At 37.4% G+C, this 16,639-nt stretch overlaps 1 protein-coding gene across 2 annotated transcripts in view; it reads right to left on the bottom strand.

Moving 5' to 3' along the window:
• Positions 1-16,639, bottom strand: part of PIBF1 (progesterone immunomodulatory binding factor 1) — a 176,419-nt gene that overhangs the window by 142,926 nt on the left and 16,854 nt on the right. For both annotated transcript variants that reach the window (XM_067562782.1, XM_067562783.1), the window contains exons 5-8: positions 12,645-12,764; positions 8,804-8,937; positions 6,188-6,296; positions 1,864-2,045 (exon numbers count right to left, since the gene is read on the bottom strand). In XM_067562782.1, the coding sequence (XP_067418883.1) occupies positions 1,864-2,045; positions 6,188-6,296; positions 8,804-8,937; positions 12,645-12,764 (545 nt within the window). The remainder of the gene's footprint in view (positions 1-1,863; positions 2,046-6,187; positions 6,297-8,803; positions 8,938-12,644; positions 12,765-16,639) is intronic.

Here is a 16,639-nt window from a genome sequence, read left to right as displayed (position 1 = left end):
TTGGAAAATGAATCTGGCAACATCTGGGTGGAGACACCACTTGTGGTGACTGGAGAAAGATACACTTGATGAGTTTACCAGGCTGTTCTGAACACCTGGAAGGTAAGAGGGCTTGAGGTGAATTGAGTTGGCAATGCAAAAATTCCTGATCCTTATAACCTCTTTGCATAGCAGTCGCTCAGGACCCTCTTTGCCTGTTCACAGAGAACATGGCCATTGCATTGTCTTAAACTATGTGTAGATATCTTCTTTTGACCTAAGTCTCTGAAAGGGGTGAGGAGGATGGATGATGCATAGAAGGGGGTATAATGCCAGCTCCATGACATTCTCCAAAGTTTTGCAGGATTGGTAGTCTGGTAAGTTGATGTCAAAAAGGAGAAAAGTCACTCTCCTCTCCTGAGTAGTGGATGTCTGCACATAAACTGCTACTGCCTAAACCAGCAGCATTTCAAGATCCACAGCTGTCTCCATTTCTGTGACAGGGATTTTGTAAGATGCTCATAGCCTGTCAATCGGTTGTATGGATTTTGCAGGAGCCATGCTGCCAGCATAAAAGACAGAACAGGAGCACAGGTTCCCATTGCCTAGATCTGAAGGTTTAAGAGGGCCACATTCACCCACAAAGCTCTTCCCACCTGCAGAGAGCATTTCAAGGTAAATGTTTTTCCTTTCTGTAGCACCCACCTCTCCGTCCCAGCTTCTTCCTGGGATGTCAAAAGATATAATTTTGCCCCAAGTTAATTTTATGCACATTTTTAAAACTGTTTCGGCTTCACAGAAGCTTATTTAAGTCACATTACTACTATGAAAGAACTGGTCTGTTCTTTTGTTTATATTCTTTGAGTTTTGCGCCTATAAAAGCAAACAGGCATTACTGCTTACAAGCAAGCATAGAGAATGAAAGAACTGAGTATGCAGCTGCACAAAGTCTACCCGTTCACCTCATCTCAGCTATAAAATTTGCTCATTTTAATTAACTTATATTAAGAAAAATTGCCTAACTCTTTCTCTTCTTGGTTTTGTGCTCTTAAAACTCAAAAAAGGTTAGTTTTTAAATCTAAATTTTGGAAGTAGTAGGACAAGTTACACTCTGTAATACAAACATTTTTCGTGCTAAAATTGAAGTACCGATTACATACCCAGAAACAGAGGATAAATACATATTTATAAATTTGGTTACCATTTACTCAATACTCAAAGTATATTCACCTGCAAAAAACAGCATACCTGTCTAATGTTTTTGATTATTAACATTTGATAGACAGACCAGGTCTATTAAATATGTGTGATCAGAGATTTCTCTCGATTTCATATAAATTACTAAAAATTACATGTCATGGATGCTGTCATGATGCTCGCTCTGTCATATGGTAACACTATGTTAAACAAAAGCTCACTGTTGTAATGATTATTGTTTTAAATATTTACATGGCATGAATTTGCAAACCCGTTAGAACTAAAATAGTAAAAAACCCACACCTACAGATCATATTTTTTATACTGACGTCATTTGGGCAGGGTGGTACCAATGTACATGCTCAATTTATTTTTGCATTAACTGACATTACCAGAGTAAATCGTCTGTACACAGGTGAGAGAACAGTTGCCTTAAAGAAATCCACAGGGAAGGGTTACTTCCACGGATTTGTCTTAATCTTGATTAGTTAATGCATTTTTTCAAATATATTACATGGAAAATGAAGATGCTAAGTTAAATTCTGATCTCAACACACGTATCTGGACGAATTCCGCTGAAATTGATCATACACACTTATTATAATGGAATTCAGTTAATACATTATTTCAAAGGAAAATTAATTTAACTTGTCTGCTTTATAAAGATGGAAGAACATAAGAACTCACCTGGATGTCACATATTTTTCATACATTTCCTCTCTAGCTTTTTTGGCATCCTCCAACTGAATCTGAAGTCTTTCAAGTCGATCTTGTTCATGGGCACAGCGAACACTAAGTTCCATGTTCTGACGATTAAGGTAATCCTTATCCTTTTGCAGTAAATTAACAGACTGCTGTAAGGTTATCACCTATAAAGAAAAAATAAGATTGATATAATAGATATTTTGTCTTGAATTTCAGAATAGTTATTTTTAGATTTAATCATATATACACATTTCCATTACAAAAAGTATACATTTACTGTTCTCCTTTTAAACTTGAAATATGGTTGTCCAAATTTAAACACTCATTTAACACTTAAGCTTAATATGGACATTCAAGCTTGAAATGCAGTTCTACTCTGATAAGGGACTCTAAAAATGGAACTGGTGTTTTACGTTTATGGTAGTTTAATTTCCTGCTCAGATTTGCCTACGAAAAAAACATCTTCTATTTGTAACCTAACTGCTCACCCTGGAAGCTCAACCTGAGATCTGAAAAAACAGACTGAATTTTTTTTCTTCCTTGCATCATAAACAGTTGCAGATTCTGCAGGTCAAATTGTGCCCTCATTCCGTCTATGCAATCACACTGCCTTCAATGAAACTGTACAGATGTAACTGAAATTCAGTAAAACAATTTTATTTGGATGAGGCACAAGAAGAAATTCAGGTCTCTCTCAAGTTGGCTCTGCAGTGCAAACAGGAATAAAAAGCAGAAAAAAATTATTGTAGTCACTAAGCAGATACATTTCTGAATATCATAAAGGATAGGTTTTTTCTCAGTAAGAAGCAATTTTTATAAAAATAATTTCAACTCTGAAAATTTCACATGAAATAGGCGAACCCTTCCCACTGAGCCTATGCACTTTTTTCTTGTTCCTCCTCAGGTGCCTATTTTTTTAGGTTCTCATTTAAACACAAAATAGTTTTTATACTTTAAAGCTTCACCATCTTAACACAAAGTATGGGTAAGTGCTTTAGAGTATAAGTCCTTCTGATCAGGAACTATCTCCTACTATGTATCGGTATAGAACTTAGCACAATGGGGCCTTGATCCATGTTGATTCTTCTAGGTTCAAACACAGCAATAAAAAACACACATGCCCAATTTGGTGAGCAAAATAACAAATGTTTGGCCTTTATTATTTCAGAAATTAATATTTGGGATAGAAAACATGAACAAGGTAAGAGTGATTAGTCATCCTACAGTAACTGATTCTTCAAAATGTAACGAGAGGCCCGTAGCACCATAAAAACCAACAAATTTCTGCGGGCATAAGCTTTCGTGGGCTGCAATGATGCATGAAATCGAAATCACAGATACGAGATATATATACATCCAAGGGTAAGAAACATAACAATGGGGAGGGCAAGTGCTAACAAAGTCAATTCAGTTAGGGTAGATGAAGCCTATTCACAACCATTGATTAGAAGGTGAGAATGTGTGAACGGTGACAATTACTTCTTGTAATGAAAGAACCATTCCAAGTCCCTGTTCAAAACCAGTCTGATTGTGTCAAGTTTGCATATGAGTTCCAGCTCTGCAGTTTCTCACTGAAGTCTGTTTTTGAAGTTTTTTTTGGAGAAGTATGGCAGCTGTCAAGTCAGCCACAGAGTGTCTTGAGAGACTTAAGTGCTCTCCTGCTGGCTTATGGATATTATCATTTTTTATGTCTGATTTGTGTCCATTTATTCTTTTGCATAGTGACAGTTCAGTTTGGCCAATGTACATGGCAGAGGGGCATTGCTGGCACATGACGGCATATATTACATTAGTAGATGTGCAGGTGAATGAGCTCCTGATGGTGTGCCTGATGCAGTTAGGAAGTGTGATGGTGTCACTAGAGTCGATGTGTGGGCAGAGTTGGCAACGGGCTTTGTTGCAGGGATAGGTTCCTGGGTTAGTGTTCTTGTTGTATGGTGTACGATTGCTGGTGAGAATTTGCTTCAGGTTGGGGGGCTGTCTGTAAGCAAGGATAGGTCTGCCTCCCACAGATTGAGTGAGTGAGGGATCATCTTCTAGAATAGGTTGTAGATCCTTAATTATGTGTTGGAGAGATTTTAGCTGCGGGCTGTAGGTGATGGCCAGTGGTGATCTGTTGTTTTCTTTGTTGGGTCTGTCCTGTAGTAAGTGACTTCTGGGTACCCATCTGGCTCTGTCAATTTGTTTCTTCACCTCTCCAGGTGGGTACTGTAGTTTTAAGAATGTCTTATGGAGGTCCTGTAGGTGTTTGTGACTTTGTCCTGACCCACAACTACTTCAGATTTGGAGACAATCTATACCTTCAAGCCCGTGGCACAGTTATGGGCACCCGCATGGCCCCACAGTATGCCAACATTTTTATGGCTGACCTAGAACATTGCTTCCTCGAAACTCGTCCCCAAGCATCTCAAAACAACTTACCACTGTGGCTATGACTGTCTTAGTTTATTTCTCTAGGCTACCCCCAAGAGCTTGCTCACTCAAATATCGTATATGAAACAGTTAATCCACAAGTTACAACTCCATACTATGTTCTCTTTTGCTTACTTCTGAAATTTAGGTGAGATAATTAAGCTAACTTGTTTCACTCTGCAAAAGTGGTGTCTGATTATTTTTAAAACTGAAAAAACATTTCTTCAGGCCTTTCAGAAATATTTAGGATATAAACAACAAAATGTATCATTTACATAATACTTCTTATTCATATATCTCAAAGCTCCACTTCATGTGTTGGCAGGGATGCCAGCCAGTTGCTAAACACATAGCAGACACTGAATGGAATAAGGCCAACCAGCATTATCATTTCCAGCACAGTCTCAATGTTGATACTAAAGATGAACTGACCTAAGTGGAATCCATGTCCAGCCTAGATGCCTTAGTCGGCCTACTCATCAAAATCGATGACCTTCTGACTGGATGCCTCTGAGAAAAAAGATGGTCCTCCCATCATCAGCAGTTCTTCCTCCATCACTGAACCAGAACATTGTGCATCAAGCTGCCCCACCCAGGTCCGAACTGCACCCAGTTCAGGTAATGCCAAGCCCCAGCCCTGATGGCGGGGATCCAGTATGGGTTGCTGCACTTCCCTGGTCCCCAGCAGACTGCTTCAATACTTATCCATCGGTACCCAATCAACGTCCAACACATCTCCAACTCTCTTTGCCTCCAGCACCTACAATGCTGGACATCAACCTAGAGGCACTCAGGTAATTTCATGGACCTGGAGTTGACCCGAGCACACAAGATTGCCACCAAACACAAGGACTCTCCTGAGTTACTGGAATCCATAGATAGGTCACTCCTTTCATCTGGACTAGTTACTCCCCAGATGGCTACCTGAACGGTAATTACACTTCGAGGCCATCAAGAAGTCCTCCAGGTTGGGCTAATTCATGCACTGCCTTCATCAGTTTTCCATGGCATCCCCTGGCCCATGACCAGGTATGGTATGCTTTGATTCCCCATCTTGCTGACAATCCAGTTTCCCAAAGAGGTGATCCAAGATCAATAATCCTTTTGTGGCTTACTCCAAAGAGTTCAGGAGATGTAAAGGGAAGATCTAAAGGCAATCCTAGCAACCCCCACGATCTCCTCAAAAGCTTCCAGGGAGTCCTGTTTAATAGCAATACTATCCAAAAAGAAAGCTGACATCCTAATGCCTCATCGATCTCCAGCTGGGAGCAGAGGTTTTCTTCAGGCATATTTATTCCCTCTTTGAACCCAAAGCAACAGACTCTCCAGAACTATCTTGAAGAAGAAACCTGCAGAAAGGGTTTATTTACAAATCAAGAACCACATTCCATACAAGGTATGACCACTTCATGTATTCAGTCACGCCATTTGGGTTTTGCAACATCCCAGCACATCATAAATGACATCTTTAGTGACACTATATGACACTTAGTGACACTATATGAAGTGGCAGGTGGGATTTCTAGGCTAACTTTATCAAATGATGATTTATCCAATTATGTCTATCTATTTGCCAAGGGAATAAAAAAAAGAGAAAACTACATTAGCAATACTAGCAATAATAACTTTACTAAATATTATACACAAGGCTAAGGAAAATTTCACTGATTAAATGGACACTGCATGGGGTTTCATCTCACTGCCATAGGCAACAGGAAAGAACTGAGGAGCATTTGGGCCCACTCCACCCTTTATGTCCTCAGGTACGAGAGCTCAAAGGTACTTAGTGTGCAGGCGTGGCCCCAATGGACACTGCTTTTCAAACTAATCTGATTTCACACACCAGGAATATAATCCACATGGACAATTATGCAAAGAAGAACTACAAGTTTACCTCTTTTGATAAGTCATTTCTTTCTTTGGCTTGTGCTTTGTGTGACACGTCTAATATTTCATATTTTCTTCTGAGCTCTGACAATTCATGTTCAAATGCATCTCGTTCACTATTAAAATAAAACCAGACTATTATGAGAGGCATTCAATGAAATGAAAATAAGTCCTCAAATCTCATGCATCTCTTTAATTTCATCCATCCTCTGTGTTCATCTAACATTGGTGTCTCTTTCCCTTCATTCACTGTAGCCACTATTGGTCCAAGCCTTTCCCTTCTTCATTTCCTGTCATCTGGAACTGCTTTCTTGCACCATCTCACCTTATTACTTTTCAATCTTCAGCTATTTTCATATTTCTCATTTGAAAACTTATTTCTCTTCTCCCTCTGCTTTTGTATTTCTCAAATTTAACTTTGGGCCATATTACTGTCTCCTCCTAACAATGGACAATGATAAAGTGTCTATGCTTATTCTTTAAATCTGTCAGCAGACTTTGGTATCACTGACCATGACATTTGGTTGATTCTTTTCCAGACAGCTGCAGGAGTGCATGAAAATGTTGAGTGATTTCATTACCATCTTTTTGAGAGAACCCAAAGGGGTGTTGTGAACAATTGTTCCTGTCCTGAAGGTTCTCTCTTCTGAAGTGCTACAGGGAGCTATATCATCCTCTTGTTCAACATATGTATAATGTTGCTAGGAAGGTTAGTGAGGAGCCATGGATTACAATGCATTCAGTATACCTGTGATTTTTCTCTCTATATAGTATCTGACCCAGCAAGAGCAGTAGAACAAGTTATCCAGTGCCTGCTTGAGACTGAGATGAAAACTAGCCAGATGTAATGTAACCCAGACAAGACTGAAATAATGTTGGTGAGTAGAGGAAGGAGCCAGAAGACTTGGCAGAACTCAGATATAGCACGACCACCATTTTTAAAACTGGTGTTCAACATGAATGCATTGTTAGATCCTGTGCTACTCCTGGATGCCCAAGTAGCACCCATGCCAAAAAGAGTGCTTTTTTACCATCTACGCTTTAGCAAGATAACTGCAACCTACTCTCCCAAATGGAAACTTTGCCACAATTATTTACACCTTTGTCACCATGAGATTAGATTGCTATAATTCACTCTGCACAGGCTACACCCTGAAACTGGTTAGAAGCTGAAGCTAGAACAGAATGATGTGGCCTTCTTATTAAACGTAGTTGCATGTTAGGAGCACATTAGATCAGTGATCCATGACATGTTCCCGGATAGAATTCAAAATGTTGGTTTTAATTTGTAAGCCATGAACAGTTCAAGACCTGCCTCTCAAGAGTTCAACTCTCTCAATGACATATTGTCATATTTAAGATCAGCAGAGTTGCCTGAGTTGGAACTTCCTTAATGCAAACAAGAGAAGAGAAGAGGGGGTTGCTGACAGGGTGTCTTTTTCTGGCTGGAGTCCTCAGTTTTGGAACTTGTGCCTCCACTGATCTGCTAGTGGCCAGATCTTTTAGCCTTCTGGACAGACTGCCAAAGTCATCTGTGGGCTGGGCTAAAATATATATATTTTTGCATTATTTTTGTAATAGTAATTTACAGGAATTCACACAGTTTTTTACTATTACAATTATTAGATTACAATAGTAATTCAGAGCATAAAATGAACAATTACATTTTAGAAATATGGAAAGACATAGCTTCCTGCAGTCAAAACGACCCCTGAGGTAACTGTAAGGATCCCATCACAAAGGATTCTCTCATAATGGACCTTTAAAATCTGCGCTCAAACTGGAACCCACAGGTTTCCAAACCTTTGGATCTCCAGATCTGCCCCTCTGCATTGCTCTGTGTGCATTGCTCCCTCCAGCAGCATGAAACAGAGCACAAAGCCCTTTATTACTTAGCTTGATGAAGCATTTAGGGACACAACTGTATTTTATTAAACTAATAACAATATTAATGTTTGTTTAGCTGAAATGCAAATAAATGAGACCAATATGCTATGCAACATGGGTTATCTGGATTAAAGGAAATCAGGAAGGGTTCTACCATGTCCTTCAATAAACAAGAAAGAATCATGGGCCAAATTTTCTAACCTGGATGCCTGAAGCTAGGTTCCTAAAAATCCATATTAGATACCTAAGTAGAAGTGGCCTGATTTTTCAGGAGAGCTAAACAATCCCAGTTCCTAGTGAATACAAGAGCTGAAGATGCTGAATATCTTGGAAAATCAGAACACTTGAAAAAACGGACCACTTCTTTTTAAGCAGTCTAATTTTCCAAGACATTCAGCACCTGCAGCCCTTGTCTTCACTGGGGTTGCTTAGCCCTCCTGAAAAATCAGGCCACTTCTACTTAGGTATCTAATATGGATTTTTAGGAACCTAGCTTCAGGCAAACAGTTTTGAAAATTTTGGTCACAGTGTTTCTTGCAGAACCAGACATAGCCATAAGTTGAACAATTAATTAATCAAGTTGAGGAATAATTTGTCCACAATATATTTATGAACTGACATGAATCAAAAAAACAAAACGGAGTTTACATTAAGGGCCATCACCTTGATTAACAAAAATATTGAAATAATTTCCTATTAATATCATTGAGTAAATGTACTCTGGAGATGTACTGACCATTTTACTTTATCATAGTTCTCTTGTCTGTAGTCACCTTGCTGAATCATCTGTTTGGTATCTGCAAGTTCCAGTGTCAAACGCTGACATCTAACTTCAAGCTCTGAACGACTTCTTCTCTCATCTTCATAGTTCTATAAGTTAAAACACATTTTAAAATAATTAAAGATCAACTGATTTTTACTTGATATAAGGATGTAGTATTTGTGAAAATAAAACCGAAATGACTATTCCCAATAGAACATCTGCTGCATTATGTGCAGTCTAGCTTTGTGTGTCCAAATGACGGGGCTTCCACCTCTTCTCTTGTCAGATGACTTCATAACCTAATAGATCCCTCACTATCAAGAAATATTGAGCTATATATTCAGGCTACTTTTTCCTATTCTTATTTTAATTAGTTGATTAACTTTCTCACTCACATTCTTCCCTGTTAGAGTTTAAGGTCAGAAAGACCATTATATCATCCAGATCAGAGGTCCCCAAACTACGGCCCACGGGCCGCATCTGGTCCGCCGACACATTTTGACCACCCTGTTCCACCCTCCCTATCCCGCCCCTCCCTCCACCCTTCTCCCATGTGGGCCCAGTGCACCACTCCTGTTATCAAGCAGTGCCACGCAGCCGCTACTCTCCCTTCCCAGCCCCACCCCTTCTCACATGACATGGACCCAGTGCCCTGGCCAGGAACCACTCCTGGCCCTAAGCAGTGCTGCTGTGGCAGCTGCTCCCCACTCCCAGCCCCGCCCTTTTCCCCCACCCCATTCCCACATGACATGGGTCCAGCACCCTGGTCAGGAGGAGCTGCTCTGGCCCACCATAAGAGCAAGATTGAGTGATGTGGCCCTGGCAGCTGAAAGTTTGGGGACACCTGATCCAGACTAACCTCCTGCGTATCATACATCATTAAATTTTATCCAGTTACCCCAATAATTTGGTCTTCCTAAAGCATAACTTCCTGAAAGGTATCTCTAAGAGCCTTTGTTCCTCATAATCCTTTTGTCATTATTCAGTCTGCATTTTTCCTGATCCTGTTTTTTCTTAGTCCTTTAAAACATTATGTATGGGAATACACTGGTAGTCAGCAAATTACTACATTAATCTTAAACTTCTCGCCTGAAGCTCAATATGTAGATCCTGAGTGTCTCCATGAATCAAATAGTGCATGTCAGTCCCTGGTTTCATTAGAACACCTAATGCACTGTATCTCGGTTCATAACGTGTTTTTGTGGAACTTGCTTCATTTATAGGAAAGTGTGCATACAGAATACGTGCAGCAGTTTATCTAACCTAACACACAGACATCTCCCAAACCTAAGAACCTTTAATATTTATAGCTAGCCATATCAGTGTTGCTCAGGGAGAAATCCTTTGTCTTGTGACATTCCACTCATTGGATCTCTTGTCCTGTCAATATTTAACTTATCTAGCATTTGTTCACACGAGCTAGCTGCCTTACATTTTAATATGGTGATGTGGGTACGGGCAGTAAAATACAACATTCCTGATTCAACATAGACAGTGTACTGTTTTTTAATTACTAGCATAAAAGGAAAAACAATGTATTTCAAATCCCTGGGATGGTCAGCCGACAGATAGATGCTGCCACCATGTGGTGAGGGGGAACAAGTCTACAGAATATAAAGCAAACGGATTAATAGCACTGCAGTTATTGTAACATATCCCATTTTTAAATGCATTCATCTGAAGTTGGATCAGCTTTCAGAATTTTAACTGTATTTTAAAAAAAGTATAATTTAGTGCTAAGTAGCAGAATGGGTTAACATACTTGGGAAGAACTTTCAAATTATGATTCCAGCACAAATAAAACATGTTTGGTTGTCATCATATCTTATCCAGCAAACGTCTTCATATGAAAATGAAAACTATTCCTAATTCAGACCTCAGAAGTGGGTGTAAATCCTAAATTCATGGGTGATGTATATTCAGGACAGATTTAAGGTGGTCAGAAAACAAGTGATAGTGAAATTTGTATCAATCTGGCATTTAATGCATGCAAAATAAGAGTAAGGATGTAAAAGGAAAAAAACAAGTAACAGGGGGATGCAACATAAAGCAGACTTTTTAACTTTATTATTCTTATTCCTTTATGGCAACACTTAATTCAGAGTTGAATTTGCCCCCATAAGTGGCAAGTCTCTCTTCAAGTCAGGCCTTGGACTGAAATAATATAATTCATACAGATCATGACTGAGTTTAAATGTATTAAATTAACTCCAATTTCCATAACTGCTGAATTTCCTCCATAATTTAAACAAAGGTTGAACAGCTGATTTATAAAGTGCCTAGTTAAACTAGAAGAGAAAAATATTTTACATACAGCAGAACATTGAGACTTTTTCATTTCCATAGAGATAGTATCTAAAGACAGGAGAAAGTTAAACTATGGAAGCCATACTAAATGATCACAAAAGGACTTTTTTGGGGGGAAGGGAGAGGGAATGTTTGTTAAAGTTAAAATTCACTAAGGAAATACAATTAAGTCAAATGAGTGAGATCAGCGTGTTCAGCATTTCACAGAATAAAGCCCTTAATTGGACATGATTATAAAAGTTTTAATTTCTCTATTGTTTCAAGAGTGTTTTAAACACTACTGCATTTAAATAACCACACTCAATTATTTGGAAGTGAATGTATTCAAGAACAACCCTCACTGTGTACTTAAAGAGAAAAGCAGGCAGCTGCATTTTTTTAAGCTTGGGGCAGAGGGAGAGGGAAGTAAGAGGGGGCACAGAAATGCTGTGCATGCATATTATTATATTGTTACTTTCAAATCTCTAATTTCAATAACAAATTTCTTCATACAAGATAGAAAAAAAAACATGGGTTCTCATTAATACGTCTCTATCTCTGAAATTTTAAATCAATAATTTACAAGTTAGCCAAACACAAAAACCATTTTAAGTCCATTTATAAAATAAAGTCATTGTGATAACTCAAGAACAAACCATGCTTAATTTTCCCAACACACACATACACGCTTAGCCAGCCATAAAAAGTTTCAGGGGGAAAAGGTAAAATGAGTCAGTCTAAGCAACTATTATCAAGGATTTAGAAAAGAAAATGTGTTGTCGTAACCTTAACTATAGAGATGCAACTGTCTTAATTTGAGCTTTGTGCATAACAGTGTAAATCTCAGATATATTTTTTAAAAAGAAAATATGAGTGCATCCCATGTTTCCAAATACTTCTGAAAAAAAGCAATATTTCTGCTTTTTTTGGGTGTCTCTTCCCCTTCTTTACTAGAATAAAGACAACAGAATTTTAAGTAAATTTGAATAACTTATTTCCTAATTGTAGTCAGTATTTTATTTGTGGCATCACAAGTAACTGCTATGGGATCCAGTTTGATATCATAAAGATTATTATTTCAGACGAGGAACAAATAGCAGGAGCAGATGAACATCAAAGCATCAAAGATTCTGTCTTAGTAATAAGTAAAAACAGGGAAAAAATAAAATCAAGGCACTTAAAAAACTAAATAAAAAGAGGAAAATATGACAGTACAGCAGATGCGTTTCCAAACAGAATATTTTTCAAAGTTTTCCATTAGGCTTTGTTTGCTTCTTAAAGAAATTTATTAAATATGCATCCAATGACAATGAAACAGTATTTTCACTTAGTACAAAGATTAAGCAAATTAATATTGTGAAAAAACAATTGCTTTGCAAGAATTAAAAAAAAAAAAAAAATGAATACCCCTCTATGAAACCACTAGTCTCCTACTTGATCTAAATGGTAATTTGGAATGGAAATGACACAACAGAACAGGATTATTTTACTACTTATTTTCATAGCTGGGGTACTAAAACATACAAACCTCCATCACACACTTCAATTGGGATTTGTAATAACTTAGTTCTTCTGATAGATCTTCTTTTTTCATCTGTAGTTCATTTAATTCTTTTTTTAGTGGATGGACTACTTCATAGAATCGAATCTAGAAGAGAAAACAAACACTGTCACTCCTCAAAAATTCAGATATTAAACAGTCTTGAAATAAGCCAAAAAATATGCAGCAAATACATTCTAATAAGAGAACAATTAAAACATTCTATGCCACTAACTTAAAAATCTTGTTTTACGGAAAAGTTAATATTTCTAGCAACACATACATTACTTATTACACAATTTTTTACATGTATTACTTTATTACACTGTTTGTATTCAATAGTCTTTCAGACTAAAATTTTTGTACCTTGTTTTTATTCTTTCCTCACTAAGCATTCACATACTAATTAGATACAACAGATCAGAGTAACACAGTAGTGGCTTCTCTTACTCAATTTTATGTTGATTCAACCATTAATTAATGCAACTAGCATAAAGCAGTTTATCTGGCCCATGATTCTTACATATTCCCATCATACCTCTAAAAGTTATCTCACCAAGTTTAAAATCAGTACTACCCCCTCTCTATTCCCCCATTTCTGAAAAGAAACGTTTCATTCATCATGCCAGGTGAAACCAATGAGGATCAAAATCATAATCCCTGTCAGGCACTATTGCCAACACAGCTAAAAGCAGTACTGGGTAGATACACAGATGGGACGTTAATTATCCTCCATTTCCTTCTGCTGCAAGTGAGAAAGGGAGAGAAGAGAGACCAGCCAATGGAATGTTTATTGAAAGAAGCTCCAAAGTAAAATATTGACTCCCAAAATGTTGGTGCTCGCCTATCTAAATTTGACAAGACAAAGAAAAAAGGAAATTCAGCTTTCCAAAGAAATAAGAATTCTAATGATCTCTGCTTTAGAATGAACATTGTTGTCAAGCATTTTTAAGTAATTCACCCAACCGTGATGATGAGAGCTCTTTTTTCCCCATCTTCTTCTCATTTATAACAGGTACAAATTAATTACACCCTGTAGTTTGTAGATTGACACACACTTGCTTCTATGGTGAAGGGCCTTCCCAGTGATCCCATTATAAAATTAATTTCCCAAGATTTCTTATAGCAGGCTTTAAAATCCCTTATTGAAAGTGCTTTAGCTTAAGTCAACTAGACCTTTTAAAAAGATATAGAAACATGAAAAGTTTAAATAAAAATACAAAAATATATTTTAAAAATGCACAAATTAAATGTGAAAAATCTGTTTTTCTATATATCAAGACTGCTAGGAACCTAACTACGTAGCTTGAAAATGCTACGACATAAAATATGAAGAAAGGTGGAATGCCCTATTTGCTTATGCAATGGCACACCACACACATACATGTGTGTACATCAGCTGGCACTACCGTCATTTAACTATCCATCTTCAGTCAAACATTATTTCTCCCCTACGTTTTTAATGCTTTGAAACAGATCATTTCATCTATCACCTTCAAAGTCCTTTTGTTCTTCTATATAATATAATATGAAAAGAAACCATATAAAAAATGACCTGTAATAGTTTTTTTATTTTGTTTTTTAAAAGAACTCCAACTTTGACATTATATCTAATTATCAACAAACAAGTAGGGGTTAAGACATTAAATTAAGACATGCCTGTATTTTTATTTAAGTCCTCCATGTGATGGTACATATAAGGTCATTAGAACCACTCTAGAGACCTGCTGCAGACTTGAGATCAAGCCTCTTGGGGTCAAGTAAGTCACATTTATTTATAATACTCCTTTTACGCCATGAAGAAAAATAGATATAGATACACAAAAACTTAGGCACCTAACTGTCATTTTGGCACCTAAATCTGGGACTTAGGCACCTACAGATATTCACAAAACACCCGCTTCAACTGCCTCCTAATAGGTACCTAGGGAACTTATTTTGCAAAAATTTAGGCGCCAAATAAGTTTAGGCACCTATGTTTCTGCCTCTAGGTATGCTTACTGCAACCCCACTTTATGTGGCCAGCTGCCTACGTCCCAGAGCAGAGTGGATAAAAATCAATAATCTTTTTTTAAATTAAAAAAAATCAGTTTTCTATTTAAATCGGATTTTTTTGATTTTTTAAAAAAAAAAATACTAAATTTCTCTCTTGTTTAAAAAATAACACATAATTAAATCTCATCACAAACATGCTAAACCTACACTTACAAGTCTCATAAAATGAATCAATGGCTCTAGTCTGTCCAGCCTAACTACCAGCTCTTCCCTCTTGAAAGTTCTGGGCTTTCAGTTTCTGTTTCAGTTTCTCAGCAGACTAAAGTCACATGTGCAAAGAAAGACACAGGCTGAATAGGATTGTTGTTGTTCTGTGCTTATGTGGTGGTGGAGCTGGGCCAAGCAAGGCGGAGGAGTTAGTTAAGACACTGTCTTAAAGGCACAGAGAGAATATTTTCATTGTTTGGTATTATTCAGTCAATATCGCAAACGTGGCAAAGATGAGAAGATACTTAGAAGAAATGGAAGGATGCTCCTTAATAACATATGGCTGCAGTGCCTATTTAATGCACCTTTTAGCCAAAGACTTAAGTACGTCTTCTCCAGAAATAAAAGAAAATGTTGCTGAAGTCACAAAATGCTTCCATAATAACCATTTTGCTTCAGCTTCTCTAAAGAGAGCAGGAGGATCCAAACTAACTCTTCCTCAAGATGTTTGATGGAATTCTGTGATTGATTGTTTTGAACAATTTATTAAGAATTGGCCTATTCTCATAAAACTTTGTGAAGAAAACTCCGATAAAATACATGGAAGTATCTCATCCAAAGCAGCTAACATTGGATTAAAAAGGAATATGGAGGATATGCTCAGTATACTGAAGCCTATATCCATAGCCTTAAACAAACTTCAGAGAAATTGTTGCTGCATTGCTGATGCTGTCAAAATTTGGAAGGCACTTCAAAAGACATTGAAGAAAGAAATATCTCACCAGAACGTTAAACTGCAGGCAATAAAGAAGTAAACTCGACCTCATTTTCTTGCAAACATTCTCAACCCCAGATTTAAAGGTAGGTGCCTAACTTCTGAAGAAGATGATGCTGCCATGGCATGGGCATCTCCTCAGTTATGCCAGTCATAATAAATTTCAGGGCTGGAGCAGAACCATTTAAACAGTACATGTTTACTGATGATGTTTTGAACAAAGTCACTCCCCTAAACTGGTGGAAATCATTAGCTAGGCACCTTGAAAAAGAGTTCTTTCACACAACTTTTCACAGCAGTAGCTTCCTCTGTAGGCAGAGAGAGACTGTTTTCATTGTTTGGTATTATTCACTCAAAGCTAAGAAATCGACTGGGAGTTGAAAAAGCAGGAAAACTCGTATTACTGTTTCAGTCTATGAATAAAAATGACAGTGGGAGTGGGGAAGATGAGAGCTAGTTGTAGAAGTTTTAAGGACAGCGTACATTTAGTGTTGTGATGACTTGTCTGTTAGTTAATACATTTTAAAAATTTTAAAAAAAAAACAAAAAAAACTTTAAGGACAGCCGTCAGCCAGCAACTTGCGAGACTGCTGCAACTGCAAATGTGAAACATTTATATAACATTTAAGATTTAGTTTAATAAAATGTAAGTGCTATTGTGTTTGTGTGTGAGATTTAGTTCTTACCATTCCTAATGTACTGCTGCTGCATCTGCAGCTTGACACAGGTAACGAGTATTATGTACTATTTCCTACATTAATAAAAATCAAGTTATCTAAAAAATTACACAAATTATACCCTCCATTGTAAAATGCTGTATTGAATTGTAAATTAACATGTTTTAATGATCAGATTTGCAACATTATTTAAGAAATGTGTGAAGAAGTATCAGTAGGAAACTTGATTTAAATGAATGATTTTCTTGGTGATTTAAATCATTCCACCCTGCCCCAAAGTGAGTCACAAACTAAGGGAAGATAAGCAGAACACCTCAGGCAGTCTTGCT

The sequence above is a fragment of the Emydura macquarii genome, unplaced genomic scaffold (assembly GCF_026122565.2).
Source record: "Emydura macquarii macquarii isolate MOO-44397 ecotype Brisbane River unplaced genomic scaffold, CSIRO-AGI_Emac_v2 contig_2473, whole genome shotgun sequence".
Lineage (NCBI taxonomy): Eukaryota > Metazoa > Chordata > Testudines > Chelidae > Emydura > Emydura macquarii.
This window is presented reverse-complemented; position numbering and strand designations above follow the sequence as displayed.